Raw genomic sequence first — 22,962 nt, 5'->3', positions numbered from 1 at the left:
AACAAATACACTCAAAAACTTATGTAGATGTACTGTGGAGAGCATTCTGACAGGCTGCATCACTATCTGGTATGTGGGGGGGGGGGGGAGCTACTGCACAGGATTGATAGAAGCTGCGGAGGGTTGTAAATCTAGTCAGCTCCATCTTGGGTACTAGCCTACAAAGTACCCAGGACGTCTTCAGGGAGCGGTGTCTCAGAAAGGCTGCGTCCATTATTAAGGACCTCCTGCACCCAGGGCATGCCCTTTTCTCACTGTTACCATCAGTTAGGAGATACAGAAGCCTGAAGGCACACACTCAGTGATTCAGGAACAGCTTCTTCCCCTCTGCTAACCGATTCCTAAATGGATATTGAACCATTGGATACTACCTCACTTTTTTAACATATAGTATTTCTGTTTTTTTGCACAATTTTTAATCTATTCAATTTACATATACTGTAATTGATTTAGTTATTTATTAATTATTATTACTGTTTTTTTCTGTATTGTTTTAATGTATTGCATTGAACTGCTGCTAAGTTAACAAATTTCATGTCACATGACAGTGATAATAAACCTGATTCTGATTCTTTGTATTATTAAGGATTCTATCCATCCATCCAGCGTCCTCTTTGACTTTCTACCATCAGGCAGGAGACACCGAGGCGCAAGAACAATAAGAGTCAGGATGGGAAACAGTTTCTTCCCTCAGGCCATTATGTTTCTGAACTCCCTGCTGCATTGCATTCAAAATGTCACTGGTTAATCTGTTCTGTACCTTACAATAGTTAACTTATACACTTTAGTCTGTGTATTTATGTGTAATTCATCTGTATTTTTATCCTTACTTTCTTAAGTTATTGTCTGTTATGCTTTACACCCTAGTTTGGAGAACTATTGCCTTGTTTCACGGTACATGTGTACAGTATATAGCTGAATGACAATAAACTTGACTTGACTTATTCCTTTCTATAGATGCTACCTGATCTGCCTAGTTCCTCCAGCATTTTGTATGTTACTCTGAATACCCATGATCTGCAGTACTCTTCTGGTTGGGGGAGGGGTGATACACAATTTCTTTATGTGCAGTGAGCTGTTCTGACCTGGAATGAAAGGTTTGCAAGATTAGAGGAACCAGAATCCCACAGTTTCTCAGAATGGAAATGGGATACAGTATATGTTTAAAAATTAAGTACAATGGAGAAAGCAGACATGTGGGACTAATTGTCTAGCTCTTTTAAAGAGCTGGTGGTAAGATTGAATATTTACATTGCTATTACATCATTTGCTGTAGTAAGATTTGTCAAATGGGAATACTGAATAAACAATACGTTTCCCACCTGCTATTTATCTGGGGAAAGGTTTCATAAACAATGACGAACATTTAATTCCAGCACCAACATAAGGAACGCACAGAAAATCCCAGAGGAGCTCAGCAGGTCAGGCAGCATCCATGGAGAGGAATAAACAGTTGATGCTTTGGACTGAGGCAATTGATCAGGACTGAAAGGAATTTGGAAGAAGCCAGAATAAGAAGGTGGGGGGTGGGGGGAAGCGGTACAAGCCATAAGGTGACAGGTGAAGTCAGGTGAGGGGGAAGCTAGGTAAGGGGATGAAAGGGAATCTGATGTCACCACCCAGCAAGAATTTGATCACCTTTGCTCAAAAGGAGAAATCAAGATTCCACCCATCACCGACTCTTACTGACTCAGTCCTACTGGTCTAACAGCTGCTTGTGTCCTATCAGAATCTCATCTTAGAATGAGCTCAGAATTAGGGTTAGTACCACTGACATATGTCACGGAAGCTGTTGTTTTGTGGCAGCAGTACAGTGCAGGACAAAAAAAATATTACAAGTTACAAAAAAGTACAAAAGAGGAATAGCAAGGTGTTGTTCATGGGTTTACGGACTGCTCAGAAATCGAATGGAACTATTCAGAAAGCTGATGGAAGAGGGAGAGAAGCTGTTCCTAAAACAATGAGTGTGGATCTTTCAATTCACACTCTACATTCAACACACCCTTTCTTCCTTTCTCTCTCATCTGCTTTCCCTGAAAGTTATTTGTTCTCTTGCCCCGAACAACTCCATACAGTTCCTGAATTAAGTATGTCATTCACAACATAGCCAATCTCCCAAAAACCCCAGACATGGAAATGCTTTTTCATAACAATTGTCCAATAGTTATCTTGAATTTGCATTTCCTTCGATAGGCCATAAGATAGATCTCTGCCTCTTCAGATCGCTTCCAGTTATTGTCCCTGCTTTCACTTTGAATAAGAATTAATGATCTTGAAATGTTTAGAAAATGTTATCACATTTGGTGCAATCAGGCTTAATCAAGTCACTCTGTTTTACCATTAAATCAAACACATTCTTTCAATTGATTCATTTATACATTTCCATCAAACTATAATTAAGTATATGAGGAACATAAAAATTGAATTCTTTCCTTAATAAAATGCTGTCAGTAAATTGTTTTGGTTATATAATAGCATTTTAGCCTAAAAACATCCAAATTTTCTGTAATATTTCATTAAGGTCAATGGTAAAGGTTATTATTGAAGACTGATTTGTATTAATACAGTATCATACTGCTAAATTCAAACTTTCTGTAGTGATAATGTTTATGAATCATCCAATAATTTGAATTATGACATACCGCAAATTGAACAGCAAAGTTAATGGGAATTTTGTTTTAAAGGAAAATTGAACTTAAGGACATGATTTAAGCAGTGGCTTTGAAATAAGAGGAGCAGGTAAAATCCTTGCATTACTCTGGATCCTTTGCATAACTAACATCAAGGTTTGTTTCAGGGACACTTCCTGTGTTAGAGTGTCAACACCTCCAGTGGTGGCCTTCAATCATCATGAGCAGTCACTTTTTGGCTGTACAAGATTTAAAAAGAGCTCGGGGCCCCTGAGGACTTTTCAGTGCATTTCATTCACAGTGATCTGTGAGGGCACTTGGCAAAGGCCGGTAAAAAGAATTTAGGTTAAAGCAGAGTGGCCATTGTGGGAGCAGCCATTGTGTGAGAGGGCCAATGTTAGAGTGGCTAGGTTTTGGCTCAAGCGGCTTATACAAGAAGAGGTGAAGGCTCTAGGTAAACGTCTCTTTCTTTGTCTATTAGTTACATAGAAACATAGAAAATAGGTGCAGGAGTAGGCCATTCAGCCCTTCGAGGCTGCACCGCCATTTATTATGATCATGGCTGATCATCCAACTCAGAACCCTGCACCAGCCCTCCATACCCCCTGATCCCCGTAGCCACAAGGGCCATATCTAACTCCCTCTTAAATATAGCCAATGAACTGGCCTCAACTGTTTCCTGTGACAGAGAATTCCACAGATTCACCACTCTCTGTGTGAAGAAGTTTTTCCTAATCTCGGTCCTAAAAGGCTTCCCCTTTATCCTCAAACTGTGACCCCTCGTTCTGGACTTCCCCAACATCGGGAATAATCTTCCTGCATCTAGCCTGTCCAATCCCTTTAGGATTTTATACGTTTCAATCAGATCCCCCCTCAATCTTCTAAATTCCAACGAGTACAAGCCCAGTTCATCCAGTCTTTCTTCATATGAAAGTCCTGCCATCCCAGGAATCAATCTGGTGAACCTTCTTTGTACTCCCTCTATGGCAAGGATGTCTTTCCTCAGATTAGGGGACTAAAACTGCACACAATACTTCAGGTGTGGTCTCACCAAGGCCTTGTACAACTGCAGTAGTACCTCCCTGCTCCTGTACTCGAATCCTCTCGCTATAAATGCCAGCATACCATTTGCCTTTTTCACTGCCTGCTGTACCTGCATGCCCACTTTCAATGACTGGTGTATAATGACACCCAGGTCTCGTTTCACCTCCCCTTTTCCTAATCGGCCACCATTCAGATAATAATCTGTTTTTCTATTTTTGCCACCAAAGTGGATAACTTCACATTTATCCACATTAAATTGCATCTGCCATGAATTTGCCCACTCACCCAACCTATCCAAGTCACCCTGCATCCTCTTAGCATCCTCCTCACAGCTAACACTGCCGCCCAGCTTCGTGTCATCCGCAAACTTGGAGATGCTACATTTAATTCCCTCATCCAAGTCATTAATATATATTGTAAACAACTGGGGTCCCAGCACTGAGCCTTGCGGTACCTCACTAGTCACTGTCCGCCATTCTGAAAAGGTCCCATTTATTCCCACTCTTTGCTTCCTATCTGCTAACCAATTCTCTATCCACATCAATACCTTACCCCCAATACCGTGTGCTTTAAGTTTGCACACTAATCTCCTGTGTGGGATCTTGTCAAAAGCCTTTTGAAAATCCAAATATACCACATCCACTGGTTCTCCCCTATCCACTCTACTAGTTACATCCTCAAAAAATTCTATGAGATTCGTCAGACATGATTTTCCTTTCACAAATCCATGCTGACTTTGTCCGATCATTTCACCGCTTTCCAAATGTGCTGTTATCACATCTTTGATAACTGACTCCAGCAGTTTCCTCACCACCGACGTTAGGCTAACCGGTCTATAATTCCCCGGTTTCTCTCTCCCTCCTTTTTTTAAAAAGTGGGGTTACATTAGCCACCCTCCAATCCTCAGGAACTAGTCCAGAATCTAACGAGTTTTGAAAAATTATCACTAATGCATCCACTATTTCTTGGGCTACTTCCTTAAGCACTCTGGGATGCAGACCATCTGGCCCTGGGGATTTATCTGCCTTTAATCCCTTCAATTTACCCAACACCACTTCCCTACTACCATGTATTTCGCTCAGTTCCTCCATCTCACTGGACCCTCTGTCCCCTACTATTTCTGGAAGATTATTCATGTCCTCCTTAGTGAAGACAGAACCAAAGTAATTATTCAATTGGTCTGCCATGTCCTTGCTCCCCATAATCAATTCACCTGTTTCTGTCCGTAGGGGACCTACATTTGTCTTTACCAGTCTTTCCTTTTTACATATCTATAAAAGCTTTTACAGTCAGTTTTTATGTTCCCTGCCAGTTTTCTCTCATAATCTTTTTTCCCCTTCCTAATTAAGCCCTTTGTCCTCTGCTGAACTCTGAATTTCTCCCAGTCCTCAGGTGAGCCACTTTTGCTGGCTAATTTGTATGCTTCTTCTTTGGAATTGATACTATCCCTAATTTCTCTTGTCAGCCATGGGTGCACTACTTTCCCTGATTTATTCTTTTGCCAAACTGGGATGAACAATTGTTGTAGTTCATCCATGCAATCCTTAAATGCTTGCCATTGCATATCCACCATCAATCCTTTAAGTGTCATTTGCCAGTCTATCTTAGCTAATTCACGTCTCATACCTTCAAAGTTACCCCTCTTTGAACCTTTGTTTCTGAATTAACTATGTCACTCTCCATCTTAATGAAGAATTCCACCATATTATGGTCACTCTTACCCAAGGGGCCTCTCACGACAAGATTGCTAATTAATCCTTCCTCATTGCTCAAAACCCAGTCTAGAATAGCCTGCTCTCTAGTTGGATCCTCGACATGTTGGTTCAAAAAACCATCCCACATACATTCCAAGAAATCCTCTTCCTCAGCACCTTTACCAATTTGGTTCACCCAATCTACATGTAGATTGAAGTCACCCATTATAACTGCTGTTCCTTTATTGCACACATTTCCAATTTCCTGTTTAATACCATCTCCGACCTCACTACTACTTTAGGTGGCCTGTACACAACTCCCACCAGCGTTTTCTGCCCCTTAGTGTTATGCAGCTCTACCCATATCGATTCCACATCTTCCCGGCTTATGTCCTTCCTTTCTATTGCGTTAATCTCATCTTTAACCAGCAACGCCACCCACCTCCTGTTCTTTCATGTCTATCCCTCTTGAATATTGAATATCCCTGAACGTTGAGCTCCAATCCTTGGTCACCCTGGAGCCATGTCTCTGTGATCCCAACTATATCATAATCATTAATAACAATCTGCACTAGTTATAGCTAGTGTGGTGAGAATGGGTCTAGGGTTGGAGGTATGTTCTTTGTGTGAGAAGTGGAAGCTCCGGGAGACACCTGATGACTTTGCAGAGTACCTCTGTGGTCGTTCTTCTCCATAATAAGTACATGGCTTTGGAAACTGTTGGTGGGGATGACCTACCAGGGGAAAGCCACAGCGACCAGGTCTCTGGCACTGTGGCTCCGAAGCGTGGTGGGGAGAAGAGGAGTGCAGTAGGGATAGGGGATTCCATAGACAGAGGAGCAGACAGGAGATTCTATGGACATGAAAGAGACACCTGGATGATATGTTGTCTCCTAGGTACCAGGGTTTAGGGACATCTTGGATTGGGTCTATAGCATTCTAAAGGAGGGCGAACAGCCAGAAGTTGTGGTACATATTGTTACCTCCTTTAAACTTTCTCCCTTCACCTTAAAGCCATTTTCGAGTATACTTCTGGAAATTTCCCCCATTTCCATCCAGGGAAAAAGACTCCGATTATCTGAGTATTGAATACAGTTTAGTTGTTTCATTATAGGAAGGATGCTGAGGCTTTGCAGAAGGTGCAGAAGAGGTTTACCAAGATACTGCCTGGATTAGAGAGCATGTGCTGTAACTAGAGATTGGACAAACTTGGAGTTGTTTTCTGTGGGGTGGCGGAGGCTGAGTGGAGATCTGATAGAGGTTTATAAGATTATGAGAAGCATAGATAGACCAACAGTATCTTTTTCCCAGGTTTGAAATGCTTAATACCAGAGGGCATCAATTTAAGGTGAAAGGGGTAATTTCAAAGGAAATGTGAGGAGCAAGTTTTTTTACATAGCGAATGGTGGGCACTAGGAATGTGCTGTCTGGGATGGTGGTAGTGGTAGATACGCAAGGTCTCTTAAGAGATGCACATGAATATGAGGAAAATGGAAGGATGTGGACATTGTGTAGGCAGACAAGATTAGTTTAGCTGGCCATTTGATTACTAATTTAATTTGTCTGGCACAATATTGTGGGCCAAAAGGCCTGTTCCTGTGCTGTACTGTTCTACGTTCTTTCTACCCTATTTCTGCCATGAATAATTTTATACACTTCTGTCAGATTGTCTTTCAGCAGCCAACACACCAGAGTACACTCTCTAATCCAGACACCATGCTGGTGAACCTCTTGCACTGCCACACCCTTCTTGTAATGCAGTGACCAGAAGTACACACAATACTCCAAAAATAGCCTAATCAAAAATTTAAACAGCTGCAACATAACTTCCTGACTTTTATACACAGCACCCCGACTGATGAAAGTAACTATGGCATACACCTTCTTTACCACTTTATCTTCCTGCATTGTCACTTTGAGGGACCCATGGACTCCACTGTCTATAAGTAGATCCCAAAGATTGCTTGTTGTGGCACATTCTTTAAATAGACCATGACTGCTGAGTAAACACACTTCCTTTGCATTAAATTATACTGCTGTGAGCCCTGAAGCTAGTTCCCTTAATCCCCAACTCGCTACTAGCATAGCGGTGTCAGTCCACGACCTTTATTTGTCAGGTTAATGCACTGTTTAATATTTAGCACACTTTTTACCACTTTAGTTTTCCTCCTTTTCTTTTTTGTGTGACGAAGGACATCCATGGATGGGTGTTGGGCCAGCAAATGCTGTGGACAAGGACCAGTGAGGACGAGGACTGGTGGACTCCAGGTCAACCAATCCCCCCCAGGTCAGGGGAGCAAAAGCTGCTGACCTCCGAGGTAGGTGAGCCGATGAGTCTGGAGTTCGAGGTCCCGCCATCGGCGAGTGCTAGGGTTGATACTGAATATCGAAGCCTGAAGTTTGATTGGAAGTCCAGATGTTGAGGCCCAATGGCTGAAGCCCTGGGTCCAACAGTCTGAAAGTCCACTTGGGTTGTCAGAGGTCCACTGGCCACGAGTCCACTGGAGGCCCCAAGGCCTGTACTGGGTTTGGAATTCCGTCTGTATGAGAGTTGGTGGGATGGAGGGAAGGGGTTTGTTTTGCTTGTTGTGTTCTGTGTTGTTTTGCCAAGAATGTGGGCCTGGTAAGCTGGCGCCAGAATGTGTGGCAACACTAGCAGTTTGCCACCAGCACATCCTTAGGTTGCCAATGGAAATGACGCATCTTACTGTATGTTTCAGTATACATATGATAAAAATGACACCTCTTACTGTATGCTTCAATGTACATAAGATAAAACAAACTGAATCTTCTTGAGCATTTCCTCGGGATTGCTGTCACCTTGATTTTGCATGAGCTGGAGCCAATGTGGGAAATGCAGACTCTGCCACTAACAGGGCAGGATTTGGGTGGATAGTATGTGAGGTGGTCCATTCTATGCCGCCTACATGGGTGCCCTCTAACATTTACAATAGTAGGAGAGTCTAAGACCATAAGGCACAGCCTCAGAATACAAGGATATTCTTTTAGAACTGAGATGAGAAGGGATTTTGTTAGCCAGAGGGCAGTGAATCTGTGGAATTCATTGCCATGGACGGCTGTGGAGGTCAAGTCATTGGGTCTATGTAAAGCAGAGGTTGATAGATTGTTGATTAGAAAGGGCATCAAAGGTTATGGGGAGAAGGCAGGACTATAAAACCATAAGACATAGGAGCAGAATTAGGTCATTTGGCCCATCGAGTCTGCTCTGCCATTCCATCATGGCTGATTTATTATCCCTCTCAACCACATTCTCTTGACTTCTTCACATTAGGAGAATGGGATTGAGAGGGGAAATAAATCAGCCATGATTGAATAGTGGAGAAAACTCGATGGTACAGTGACCTAATTCTGCTGCCATGTGCTATGGCTTCTGTGCTCCCTATGCATGGATTCAAGGCTCTCAATGCTATCCTGAATGCTCATCTCTGCTTTGAACAGTCATGAGCCAGAGATCTCCAGGAGCTAGTGTGGATGAGGAGTCATGAGGGGCATAGGTAGGATGAATGCACTCAAGTCTTTGTTCAAAGGGCTGGGGACTCAAGAGCTAGAGGGCATAGGTTTAAGATGAGTGGGGAACGACCTAATAGGAACTTGAAGGGAAACCTTTTTATATAAAGGATGATTTGTATGAGGAGTGAGCAGCCAGAGAAAGTGGTTGAGGCAGATAAATTAACAATACTTAAACGACAGTTCGACGGGAGCATGGATTAGGTGGTTTAGAAGATTCACAGTGAGATTAGCTTGAGTGGAGATATTGGTTGACTTGAACCAATTGGGATTGCTACCACCATCAGACAGGAGGTATAGGAGTTTCAGGTCCCACACCACCAGGTTCAGGAACGGTTAGTACTCTTCAACCATCAGGCTCTTGAACTAGTGTGACAACTTCACCCACTGCAACTCAAAGTTCAAAGTAAAATTTATTATCAGAGTACATACATGTCACCACATACAACCCTGAGGTTCTTTTTCTGCGGGCATACTTAGCAAATCTATGGAACAGTAACTGTAAACTGCAAACATCAGGAACTGTAAACTGTAAACAAACTGTGAAAATGCAGATATAAGTAAACAACAAAAAATAACGAGCATGAAATAACAATGTAACAGAGTCCTTATATGAGTGTAGTCAGCCTGCTTCTGTTCAAGAGCCTGATGGTTGAGGTGTAGTAACTGTTCTTGAACCTGGGGCACTTGTACCTTTCACCTGATGGCAGCAGTAAGAAAAGAGGATGGCCAGGGAGGTGAGGATCTTTGATGATGGACGCTGCTTTTCTACGGCAACGTTTCATGCAGATGTGCTCAATGGTTGGGAGGGTTTTACCTGTGAAGTACTGGGCTGAATCCAGTCCCTTTTGCAGGATATTCCACTCAAAGGCATTGATGTTCTCATACCAAGCCGTAATGAAGGCCTTCAGCACACTTTCCACCACACATCTATAGAGGTTTGCCAAGGTTTTCGATGACACACCGAACTGAACTCCGAACTGATTCCAGAACCTAGACACTCCCTTTCAAGGGCTCTACTACTCATGTGCTCAATATTATTTATTTAATATTTTCTTTGCACTATTTATCTTCTTTCGCACATTGGTTGTTTCTCAATCTATGTGTTATGTATAGTTTTTCATAACTGTTATTGTATTTCTTTATTTTCCTGCAAATGCCTGCAAGTCAATGAATCTCAGGGTAGTGTGTGGTGATATCCAATGTACATACTTTGTTAATAGTTACTTTGACTTTGTTTCTGTGCTATGGATGTTACATTTCCTTAAGGAGGTTTTAAACACATCATTGAATCTGTGTACCTGGCGATCTCTTCCCGTGACAGCTCTGAATTGATTACTTTTGATACAAGTCAGATATCCCCCCTAATGACAAAGTACCACAGAGCTGAGTTCTTATATCCACCTGCATTTGGCAGATGCATCCATGTCATAACACTTAAGCATCTGCAGGACCTGCAATTTATAGCAAACTTGTTATTCTCTCCTTCACAGTTCTGACAAAAGGTCTTTGTCTTGAAATATTAATCTCCTTCTCCACAGATGCTGTCTGACCTGATGAGGGCTTTTAGCATTTTCTGTTTTTTTTCTTTCAGATTTCCAGCAATTTTAGTCTTTTTGAGTTTCACGCAGTTTAAAGATCATAGTGGGGGTCCTGGCCTTCTCCCCTCAGTTCTATTATTGTGTTCATTCCTGTACATGTTTCTTTTGAACTCGTATTCCTTCCTTCATCTCACTGCTTGACTTCTACTGCAGGGAAAGCCACGGGTAACAGACTTGCAGTGCATGGTTCATGGACTGGTGGTGCAGATCAGCAATGATTTATCCAATGGCAAAGCAGGAAAGAGGAACTGGATGACCTTCACCTGTTCCTAAACCGTTGACCATACTTGACCATGTGGATGATTTTGCACATTTTGAGCTGTTATTTTGTTCAATTCATTTTGAGTCTTCGTAACGTTGAGACAGAACATCAAATGTAATCAGAATGCAGATGGAACAGGATAGAATGAATTTTACTCACCTCTCCACTTGACTTGCATAACTATTGTCATAGGTATCATAGCTCTGGTCATCATAATCACCTCCATAGCCATCGTCATATCCCTGCAGAGGCAAAAATACATAAATCAATATGGTAGATGTTTCTTTGATTCGCTGTTTACAGTCGTAAAGCATTATGCTCTAATCCTTGCCAGCCTTGGCCCATCTAATTCTTGCCAGCCTTGTTTTCTGCCTGGTCCCATACACCTGCACCAAGACCACAGCACTCCACACCTCTTTTACCAACTTCTCTTAAATGCTCCAATGGAATCCACATCTACTGCTTTCTCTCGAGCTCATTCTACACTTGCCCTACCCTCTAAGTGAAAAAGCTGTCCATCAGATTACCGTTAAAGATCTCACCTTTCACACTAAATCTTTGACCTTTAGTTCTAGTCTCACCCAACCTTAGATTAGATTATGAGGACACTCAATCCTCGTTTATTGTCATTCAGTAATGCATGCATTAAGAAATGATACAATGTTCCTCCGGTATGATATCACAGAAAAACAAGACGGACCAAGACTAAAACTGACAAAAATCACATAATTATAACATATAGTTACAACAGTGCAAAGCAATACCGTAATTTGATAAGAGCAGACCATGGGCACGGTAAAAAAAAGTCTCAAAGTCCCGATAGCCCCAACATTTCACGTAGACGGTAAAAGGGAGAAACTCTCCCTGCCATGAACCTCCAGCGCCGCAAACTTGCCGATGCAGCACCCTGGAAGCACCCAACCACAGTCCGACTCTGAGTCCGTCCAAAAACTTCGAGCCTTCGACCAGCCCTCTGACACCGAACACCGAGCACCATCTCTGCCGAGCGCTTCAACCCTGCCCTGGCTGCCGAGCAACAAACAAAGCCGAGGATTCAGGGTCTTTCCCTCCGGAGATTTCGGATCACACAATAGCAGCAGCAGCAAAACGGGCATTTCAGAAGTTTCACTAGATGTTCCTCCGTGCTCTCACGTCTGCCTCCATCAAATTAGAATTGTGCACAGCATCCTATTTTACAGATAACAGATATCATCACTGGAGAGGCTGCACGCGCTGCGTCGTGCCGCCTTCTTCTCCTCCTCCTCCATTAATGGAAAAAGCCTGTCAATACCCCTCATGATTTTGTATATCTCTCTCAAATCTCCCCTCATTCTCCTATGCTCCAGGGAATATGGTCCTAACCTATTCAACCTTTCCCTTTAACTCAGGTCCTCATGTCTCAGCAACATCCTTGTAAATTTTCTCTGCACTCTTTTATGCTTATTGATTTGCTTCTTGTAGGTACGTGATCTGAACTGTACACGATACACTAAAACTGGCCTCACCAATATCTGTACAACTTCAGCATGATATCCCAACTCCTGTACACAACGCTCCGGTTTATGAAGATCAATGAGCCAAAAGCTCTCTTTACATCCCTATCTAACTGTAACACCTCTTTCAAGGAATTATCAGTCTGTATTCTAAAGTCCCTTTGTTTCACTGCACACCTCAATACCCTATAATTCACTGTGTAAGACTTACCCTGGCTTGTCCTCTCCCACCTGTTGCCCCCTCCTCCTTACTCTGGCTTCTTTCCCCCTTCCTCTCCAGTTCTGACGAAGAGTCTTGGCCAGAAAAGTCAACTGAAGAAGAAGCTTTTGGGATTCTACTGAGGGCCATATATAACCATCTAATGTATATAGAACTGAGATGATGTTTCTCCGAACAGGGTGTAAAACATGATAACACACAATAACTTATGAAGGTAAGGATAAAATCTACCAATGAATCACACATAAATAAGTGCATTAATATTAAATATTGTAAGGTACAGAACAGATTAACCAGTGACACTTCGAATACGATGTGGCAGGGAGTTCAGAAGCCTAATGGCCTGGGGAAAGAACCTGTTTCATATCTTGACTGTTATTGTTTTTATTCATCATTGTCTCCTGCCTGATGGCAGAAAGTCAAAGAGGATGCTGGATGGATGGGTGGGATCCTTTATAATACTAAGGGCCCTGTGTACGCAGCGCTCCAGATAAATGTCCCCAATGGATGTTAGGGAGCCCCTTATGATCCTTTCAGCTATTCTCGCAGTCCTTTGTAGGGACTTCTGGTCCAATGTTCAACTGCTCCCTTATCAGATGGAGATGCAACTTGTCAGGAGATTCTCAATGGTGCTCCTGTAGAACACAGTTAGGATGGGGATTGGGGGGGGGGGAGCTTTGCTTGCCTCAATCTTCTTAGGAAGTGGAGGTGCTGCTGTGCCTTCTTGTTCAGGCAAACAGTTATAGACAAGTGTGTCCTCACAAAATCATTTGGCCTTCCCCAACCAGAAGCTCTGGATAAACCAGGAGATGCACAATCTGCTGAGGGCTAGATCAGAGGCATTCAAGTGTCGTGACAAGAGAGTTACAAGAGTCTAGGTACGATCTCTGGAAAGCCATCTCATGGGCAAAGTGGCAGTTCCGAACTAAACGAATCAATGAAGGATGCTTGATAATTGTGACAGGGCTTGAATACTGTCAGCTCTTTTAACGTTAAATCAAGCAACATCGGTGGCAACAGGGCCTTGCTTCCAGATGAGCTCAATGCCTCCGATGCTTGCTCTGACCGTCAAAACATGGAGGCACCTTAACAAACGCCCATAGCCCCCAGTGATCCAATGATCTCAGTCTCTAAGGCCCATGTGCGAGCAGACTTTGCGAGAGTGAGCCACGGAAAGCATCTGGCCCAGATGGGGTATCTGGCCAAGTATTAAAGACCTGTGCTGATCAACAGGCTGGAGTCTTCACTGAGATCTTTAACCTCTCTTTTCAGCAGTCTGAGGTACCTACCTGCTTCAATTATAGCAGTGCCTAAGAAGAATGCAGTAACTTGCCTCAATGACTATCATCCAGTTTCACTTGCACCCACAGTGATGAAGTGCTTTGAGAGGGTGGTAATGAAGCATATCAATTCCTGCATGGGAAGCAACTTGCATCCACTTCAAATTGTCTACCAGAGCAACTAGTTCACAGCAGATGCTATTTCATTGGCTCTTCACTCAATCCCGAAACATCCAGACAGCAAAGATGCATACATCAGGATGCTCTTTATCAACTACAGCTTGGTATTCAATATCATCATCTCCTCAAAACTAATCAATAAGCTCCAAGACCTTGTCCTCAATACCTCCTTATGCAATTGGATCCTCAATTTCCTTACTTGCAGATGCAAATCAGTTCAGATTGGCAACATCACCTCCACAATCTCTGTCAGCACAGGTGCACCACAAGGCAGTGTGCTTAGACCCTGCTCTATTCGCATTACACTTATGACTGGGTGGCAAAGCACAGCTCCAAAACTATATTTAAGTTTGCTGACAACACCACTGTCGTTGACTGAATCAAAGGTGATGACAAATCAGCATAGAGGAGGGAGATTGAAAATCTGGCTGAGTGATGCATAACAACAATCTCTTATTCAATGTCAGCAAGACCAAGGAGCTGATTATTGACTTCAGGAGGAGGAAACTAATTGTCCACGAGCCTGTTCTCATCAGGGGATCAGGGTGGAGAGGGTCAGCAATTTTAAATTCCTCAGTGTTATCATTTCGGAAGACCTGTCCTGGGTCCAGGACTTAAGTGAAACTACAAAGAAAGCACGACAATGCCTCTACTTCCTTCGGAGTTTGTGAAGATTCAGCGTGACATCTAAAGCTTTGACAAACTTCTATACATGTGTGGTGGAGAGCATATTGACTGGCTGGAAACACCAATGGCCTTGAATGGAAAATTCACAAAAAGTAGTGGATATGGCCCGCTCCATCACAGGTAAAGCTGTCCACACCACTGAGCACATCTACACAGAGCAGCGTGGCAGGAAAGCGACATCCATCATCAGGGACCCCCACCACCCGGGTCACACTCTCTTCTCGCTGCTACCAGCAGAAAGAAGGTACAGGAGCCTCAGGATAATAGTTATTACCCCTCAACCACCTGGCTCTTGAACCAAAGGGGATAAGTTCATTCAACTTCACTTGCTCCATCACGAAAATGTTCCCACAACCTAACGACCCATTTTCAAGGACTCTTTAGCTCATGTCCTCCATATTTATTGCTTTCTTGTCTGTCTGCCTGCCTGTTTGTTTGTTTGTTTATTTTTGCTTTTAGTACTTGCACAGTTTGTTTTTTTGTACACAATTTGTAGGCCCAGTTGGTGCGACCTTTTATTGATTCCATTATGGTTATTGGATTTATTGAATATATCTGAAAGAAAATAAATCTTAAGGTTGTATATGGTGACATATACTGTAGGTACTTTGATAATAAATTTACTTTGAACTTTGAACCTTGAAATGCAATAGAATCAATGACAAGCTAGCTTTGATGATTATCCTCAGCACTCAAACAAAAATGACAAACCATCAATGTGCAAAATGAAGACTAACTATACAAATACCAAAAAAGCAAATAATAATAAGATTTTTGAATCTTGATATTAAATCCCTTGGACAATAGGCTGAAATATAGAGGAACACACATAATGCTAGAGGAACTCAGCAGGTCAGGCAGCATCTATGGGAAAGAGTAAACATTTGATATTTTGGGTCAAGACCCTTCTTTGGGACTGAAAGTTAAGGTAGGGGTGGGAGAGATGCCTGAATAAAAAGGTGGGAGAAAGAGTAAAATATACCAAGTTTACTGTTGTGACAAGTGAGACTTGTACAACACTGATTACCAGAATGGTAAACTCTGAATTGACCACAGTGACTAACTGGCAAATCTAAATCATAACAGAGTAACTCATCTTCCAATACTTATCAAAGTTGCACAATCTTAAATTAAAACTGATGTCCCTTTTTCTTTTTTAAGATTAATCATATTTGTTTGGTAGTACTGAATTAAATGTGAAACGATATAGATTTATAATTTATTTTGCATTAGCAGAATTTCCATCAAGCAATATTATGCTGATGTGTGCACATTTTGGTACTGAACACTTTCAATGTTAAACTTTAATTTTTGCTCCAAGCACCAAAAAATTACAGAGTGAATGTTGGCGGATCATTGTCAAACATTATGATTTGATTGATGTTATTGAGACTAATTTGTTACTGGAGATAAGACCTACAGATCGTAATCAGTAAGGATAGGCAGTAATATCTTTGCCTTGATTTTCCTCAACACTGGTGTTCTGAGAGCCCTACACTACTCCCTGTGCACTCCTGACTGCATGGTCAGATTCTGCTCCAACTTCATCTATGTTTACAGATGATACCATCGTAGTGTGCTGTATCTTAAACATTGATGAGTACCGGAAGCAGATAGAGAGCTTTGATATGAGAGCAGATATGACGTCATGACAACAACCTGTCCCTGAATGTCAGCAAATCAAAGAGCTTGGTCCTTGACTGGAGGAGGTGGTGGTGGGGGACGTGCATGCTCCTGTCTACATCAACAGTACTTAAGTTGAGAGCTTCAAGTTCCTAGGAGTGAACATCACCAGTACCGTGTCCTGGTCCAACCATGTTGATACTACAGCTAAGAAAGCTCACCCAGTGCCTCCCCTTCCCCGGGAGGCTACCTTACCAATTTTCATCACTGCACTGTAGAAAGCATCCTGTCTGGATGCAGCATGGCTTGGTATAGCACTGTGCAGCTCTGGACCACAGGAAATTGCAGAGAGTTGTGGTCGCAGTTCAGTATTTCATAGAAAGTAGTCCCTACTCCATGGACTCTGTAAATACCTCTTGCTGCCTCAGTAAAGCAAGCAAAATAGTCAAAGACTGCAGGCATCCTGGACATTCTTTCTTCTCCCCTCTCTCACTGGAACCTCGTTATAATCCTGCATCTTACTACCTGCCTGCACTGCACTTTCTCTGTAACACTTGCTCTGCTCTCTGTTACTGTTTTATCTGGTACTACTTCAATGCATAGGTATAATGAATTGATTTGTATGAATGATATGCAAGACATGATTTTCACTACACCTCAGAACCTGTAAAAAAAATGATTTACAAGCTGTTGGGAGACTTGAACCTTGGAACACTTGGGAGTACTAGACACACAGATGTACAGTAACTCCAGCAATCTCAGACCTCGATCTCATGTCAACAAAGCCTAGGCTTTAATAATGGTTTATGGTCAGCAAATTGCAGGGCAGCATCTACACCACAGAAATGCAATAAGGACAATCTTTCTATAAACACACGAGATTCTGCAGATGCTGGAAATCCATGGTAACCACACAAAATCTGGAGCAGCTCAGCAGGTCAGGCTGCCCCAATGGAGTGGAATAAATAAGCAACTGACATTTTGGGCTAAGACCCTTAATCAGGACTGAGGGGTCTGAGTCTGAAATATCCACTGTTTATTCCTTTCCATAGACAGTGCCCAACGATCTTTTCCAAGCCGGTATTACTGTTGCAAAAGGAGCTCCTTGGACCTTGTTCCACTTACCCAATCAGCGTAACTTTTATATTCATTTTTTCCTGCAGTATTTTTATCCAGCTGCCCTTTCAACTGCTCTTCTACAAGATGACTTTGGAGTAACGTCATTCCACTAATTTAAGTGACCTCCTGAAGCCCCTGGATTCTGCAACAGTTCTTGAAGAACAAATGGACATTCTATGTGTACATTGGTAACACCAAGTTTCACTCGATAGCTAGGAAAAGGTTCTAGAGAATGCTGAGCGGAGGGGTTTTTGTGACGGGCACTGGTGTAGGTCAAGGTCTTTTTGTTGGGAGCTGGGAGGAGACAGGAGAGAAGGCGGCTGAGGATGCTGTCCCTGTTGTACAAGGTGCTTTGTGTAGATGAATGGCTTCAAGGAGGAAGGACCAATATTCCCGTGGGGAGCCTGTTTGTTTGAGATAGATTTCGAGTGACATTTGGAAGGTGGTGTGTGCTTTCACGCACACCGAGGGTCCACCGCGTGAGTTAATTGGACCTTGGACTTCCTGACTAACAGACCCCAATCAGTTAAGTTAGACAACCTCTCCAACTCCACTCTCACCCTGAACACCGGCGTGCCTCAAGGCTGTGTGCTGAGCCCTCTTCTGTACTCCCTTTTCACCTATGACTGCGTTCCTGTACATGGTTCTAACTCCATAATCAAGATTGCAGATGACACCACGGTGGTTGGCCTGATCAGAGGGGATGATGAGACGGCCTACAGGGACGAGGTCCAGCACTTGGCTGCGTGGTGTGCCGACAACAACCTGGTCCTTAACACGCAGGAGAGCAAGGAGATCATTGTGGACTTCAGGCATGTTAGGAGCCACACTCACGTCCCCATCTACATCAACAAAGCTGTAGTGGACCGTGTACCAAGCTTCAAATTCCTTGGTGTCCACATTTCCGAGGATCTCACCTGGTCCCTGAACTCCTCCATCCTGATCAAAAAGGCGCAACAGCGCCTTTATTTTCTGTGGAGCATCAAGAAAGCTCCCCTCTGTCCCAGGATACTGACAGACTTTTACCACTGTACCATTGAGAGCATACTCACCAACTGCATCTCAGTGTGGTACGGCAATTGTCCCGCATCGGACCACAAAGCACTTCAGCGTGTGGTGAAAACTGCCCAGTGGGTTATCGGCACCCAATTGCCCACCATTGAGAACATTTACCATAAACACTGCCTGGGCAGGGCGAAAAGCATTATCAGGGATGCATCTTACCCTCCTCCCATCCGGTAGGCACTACAGGAGCCTCCGCTCCCACACCAGCAGGCACAGGAAGAGCTTTTTCCCTGAGGCTGTGACCCTGCTGAACCACACATCACAGTGCTAAGCAGTATTGCACCCATATTGTACTGTCTCAGTACTCTTATATTTGTGTGCTGTAGCACTTACTTTTTATTCGCATTTATTTTGTAACTAACACTATTCTTTGCATTTCTGGTCAGATACTAACTGCATTTCATTAGCTTTGTATCTGTACTCGGCACAATGATAATAAAGTTGGATCTAATCTAATGTAAAGACAACTTCAAGATGAACTCCAATTTATGTGCACATTTGACTGTTTAACTATGGTGGGCCCTTTTTATTTCTTTCTTGTCTTTAATAACTGCTTGGTTATGTTAACGTTCATAAATATTCTTTCTTTGTAATTGTATGCAGTGTACAGTCTGTTATTTCTTGCCAACGGGCAATTACATGGGGGCAGTAAATTACACAGTATTCACACAAACGCCTCAGGTGGGTGAGGCATCCCAGCCACACAGGTTTGTTGGGACCAAGATCATACCTACTCTGGAAGTATGGAGCCTGAGGAAGCTGGTGAGTCCGGTGGCTGTTAGCGAGGGGCTAATGAGCCGCATCTCTAGAGACGCCCAGTAAGAGGGGTTTCAGGCAAACCTGTACTCCTGCTTGTTAATGCAAATATTTAAACAGCCAATCATGTGGCAGCAACTCAATGCAGACATGGCCAAGAGGTTCAACTGTTGATTGGACCAAACATCAGAATGGGGAAGAAATGTGATCTAAGGGACTTTGACCATGGAAGGATTGTAGGCGCCAGGTGGGGTGGTTTCAGTATCTCAGAAACTGCTGATCTCCTGGGATTTTCACACACAGTCTCCAGGGTTTACAGTGAATGGTATGAAAAACAAAAAAAAACATCCAGTGGGTGGCAGTTCTGTGGGCAAAAATACCTTGTCAATGAGAGAGGTCAAAGGAGAATTACCAGGCTGGTTCAAGCTCACGGGAAGGTGACATTAATTCAAATAACCATGCGCTACAATAGTGGTGTGCAGAAGAGCATTCCTAAATGCACAACATGTCAAACCTTGAAGCGGATGGGCTCCAGAAGCAGAAGAATGCCCTGGATTCCACACGGGTATCTGATAAACACACACTGAGTGGAACTCACCCCCACCTCCACTGGCTCTAAACAGTCCTACTGCACGCCCTACAACTGGTTGGGCAGGAAGTTCAAGATTACTCATGGGGCATTCTAAGTCATTGCTTTGGGTCTCTGTCACAAACTTCGTTCTCTTTCCTTAGCAAATATCTGAAAATATATCAGACTGTGTGCAAACTTGGTGCCACTGTGATCCCTGATTTCCTGATTTTTAAAATTCATTTTCAGGATATGGGTATTGCTGGTCAAGCCAGACATTCTGTTCACTCATATCTGCCCTTAGAAAATAGGGCGGCCCTGTAGCATAGCAGTTAATGTAACTCCTTATGCGCCAGCATTCCGGGGTCATTTCCTGCCGCTGTCTCCAATGACTTGGTAATTTCTCCCAGAGACCATGTGGGTTACTCCAGCGGTACAGTGGGTTACTCCAGCGGTACAGGTGATGGAAGGAATGAATGTTTATGGTGGGAAGTGGGATGTTACACAATCAGGCTGTCCTGATAAAGGGTCTTCGGCTGAAACAGATGCCGAGTTCTTCCAGTATTTGTGTGTGTTGTTAGGCTGTGGGGAAGAACCCAGTCATAGGGCACAGGCCCTTTGGCCCATCCATTCCTGTTATTCTGCCCATTATGGTTCCGCACTTGAACCATAGCCCTCCATGGTGTTGTTCTCGTGTCCATGGTTTCACTACAATCACCTTTATTGAGCTTGGTAACATTGTCAGATTCTGTCCATGGCTCAGCATGTTTGCGGCTGACACTTGTATTCATACCTTTGGTTATCTCCAAGCCTAACAATTTCAATGTAGTCCTCTTTACATCTCAGTCTGTGTCAGCCTCAGATCATCTTAGTCTTTCCTATACCAATTATATTAACTACCCTGGGCCCCACTTAAGTGAGACTTTCATTTTAAAATTCTCTTATTATTCATCTATTCCTTTTTGATTAAGTGTTTTTGACCTGAAACATTAATTCATTTGCTCCCTGCTCGGCCGAGTTTAATCTCTTCCCATTGTAGAATTTTCCAAGATCTTTGCACTCCTCCAACGACAGCATCTGTTCACCTTAGAATGTGTTCATTCCATCAGTGCCTGGAGCAAGCCAGCTCCCAAGGCCCTCTGGTCTGGAACTTCTTCTAAGGAACATCCTCACCTCTCTCTCCCTTTCTGACTTCCTTAAAACTTATCTCTTTGGCTAAACTTAGGGAAAGTTTCAAAAGGTTAGGACTTTATTCCCTGGAGCATAGAAGAATAAGGGGAGATCTTAGAGAGGTGTACAAGACCACGAGAGGTAGAGATAGGGTGAATGCATGCAAGCTTTTTCCCTCGAAGGGAGAAGACATTCTTTCTTCTCCCCTCTCCCACTGGACAGAAGATACAAAAGCCTGAAAGCACATACTACCAGGCTCAAGGACACTGTTATCAGACTCCTGAACAGACCTCCAGTGTGATATAATGGACTCCTGACCTCACAATCCACCTTGTTATTGTTATGATCTTACACTTCGTCATTTACCTGAATGGCACTTTGTCTGTAGCTGTTACACTTTATTCTGCAATGTTATTTTTTTTACTTTATTGTAGCTCAATGCACTGTGTAGTGTAATGATTTGATCTGTATGAACAGTATGCAAGACAAGCACTTCACCGTTTCTGGATACACGTGACAATAGTAAATGAATACATTAACAGACAGCAAAAAATATACTGCCTGTAGAAGAAAAGACCTAATTTAGCTAGTGCTGGAACATTAAATACTAAAATAATGCCTTGTAAACATATTCAGCCCCCAACCCTTTGTTCACATAAATGAGTATTACAACCAGGGATTTTGATCAATTTAACAGAAAATTTTTATTTCTGAATCACATGCTCCTTTTTTTCACAGTAGAGCCCCAAAACAGGGAAAATTGTAAAGCGTGAAAAGCTAAAAAATCAAAAACTGAAATGTCAGTAGTTCAAAGCTATCCAACTCAATTTGCTCAGTGCTTAGTTGAACCACCTCTTGCAGCTATTACAACCAGTAGTCTTTTTGAAAAAGTCCCTATTAGCTTTGCACAATGTGATGGAGCAAGATGTGTCCATTCCTCCTTGCGAAATTGCTCAAAATGTGCCAGGTTAGTTAGGGAGTGGTGGGTGACAGCAATCTTTTGGTCTTGCCTGAGAAGTTTGATCAGGTTAAGGACAGGAGTCTAACTGGGCCACATCAGTTTTCTTCATTTGAGGCCACTCAACAGTTGCTCTGGCAGTGTGTTATGGGTCTTTGTCCTGCTGAAAGATGAACTTCCTCCCCAGTTTAAGCTTTCTGGCAGAAGCTAGCAGGTTCTCCAGGATCTCTCTGTATTTAGCAGCATTCATCCTCCCATCAATCTTAATCACATTTCTAGTCTCTGCTGCTAAAACGCATCCCATAGCATGATACTACCTCCACCATATGTTACAGTAGAGATAGTTTTGTCTGGCTGATGTGCAGCGTTAGATTTACGTTTAGTATTGAGGTCAAATAGTTTCACTTCAGTCTCATCTGAACATAAGATCTTCTTCCACATCTTTACACTATCTTCTAAGTGACTCTTTGCAAAGTGTCTGGGCAGGCATATGCTTTTTTTTAGCTAGGGCTTCTTTCTCACCACCCTTCATAAATACCCTTTTCGTGTGAGGTCTTAAAGATTGTGGAGCCATGAACTTCATCTCCACTTGGAACCAGTGACCTCTGCAGCTTACTCATAGTGACTGTTGGCATCACAATAGCCTGTCTTACAAATGCGCCGGTCGTGCATGCAGCCTGGTACAGCCGTTCCGATCTATTCTTACTTTCTTCTTCTTACTTTTTAATTTACGTTATTTTTTGTATTTTTTTTCTCACGGTAACACGTAGAAGCTGCACCCTCTCTAACATGCTGGTAGAGAGAGTTTTATTTGGGTTTTCTTTAGCGCTGGAAATGGTTACATCCCCACACGCGGGACAGAAGCAAGGTCGCATTGTGTATTCCACGGAGCAGCAAATACCGGCCGGTTTAGCGAGCAGAGCGGCGGACACCCCTGCTGAAATCCGGAGGAAAACACACAGAGGATACAGAGGGGGATCACAGAGTTGAGGAAAGAGGACCGGGTCGAGACAACAGAGACTTATGGAGAAGAGGAGTTCGGTGGGTAATACCATTCCAGCTGACCGGAAGTGCACTGAGAGCT

General features: G+C 43.0%; 1 protein-coding gene across 3 annotated transcripts in view; it reads right to left on the bottom strand.

Annotated features, from left to right (window-relative positions):
• Nucleotides 1-22,962, bottom strand: part of khdrbs2 (KH domain containing, RNA binding, signal transduction associated 2) — a 545,499-nt gene that overhangs the window by 91,793 nt on the left and 430,744 nt on the right. For all 3 annotated transcript variants that reach the window (XR_011889050.1, XM_072278088.1, XM_072278072.1), the window contains exon 7: nucleotides 10,919-11,001. Coding sequence is in view for 2 of the 3 variants with exons in the window: in XM_072278088.1 (XP_072134189.1) it covers nucleotides 10,919-11,001 (83 nt within the window). In the remaining variant the exon portion in view is untranslated. The remainder of the gene's footprint in view (nucleotides 1-10,918; nucleotides 11,002-22,962) is intronic.

The sequence above is a fragment of the Mobula birostris genome, chromosome 2 (genome assembly GCF_030028105.1).
Source record: "Mobula birostris isolate sMobBir1 chromosome 2, sMobBir1.hap1, whole genome shotgun sequence".
NCBI lineage: Eukaryota > Metazoa > Chordata > Chondrichthyes > Myliobatiformes > Myliobatidae > Mobula > Mobula birostris.
The sequence above is the reverse complement of the archived record's forward strand: the minus strand, read 5'-3'. Positions and strand labels throughout refer to the sequence as shown.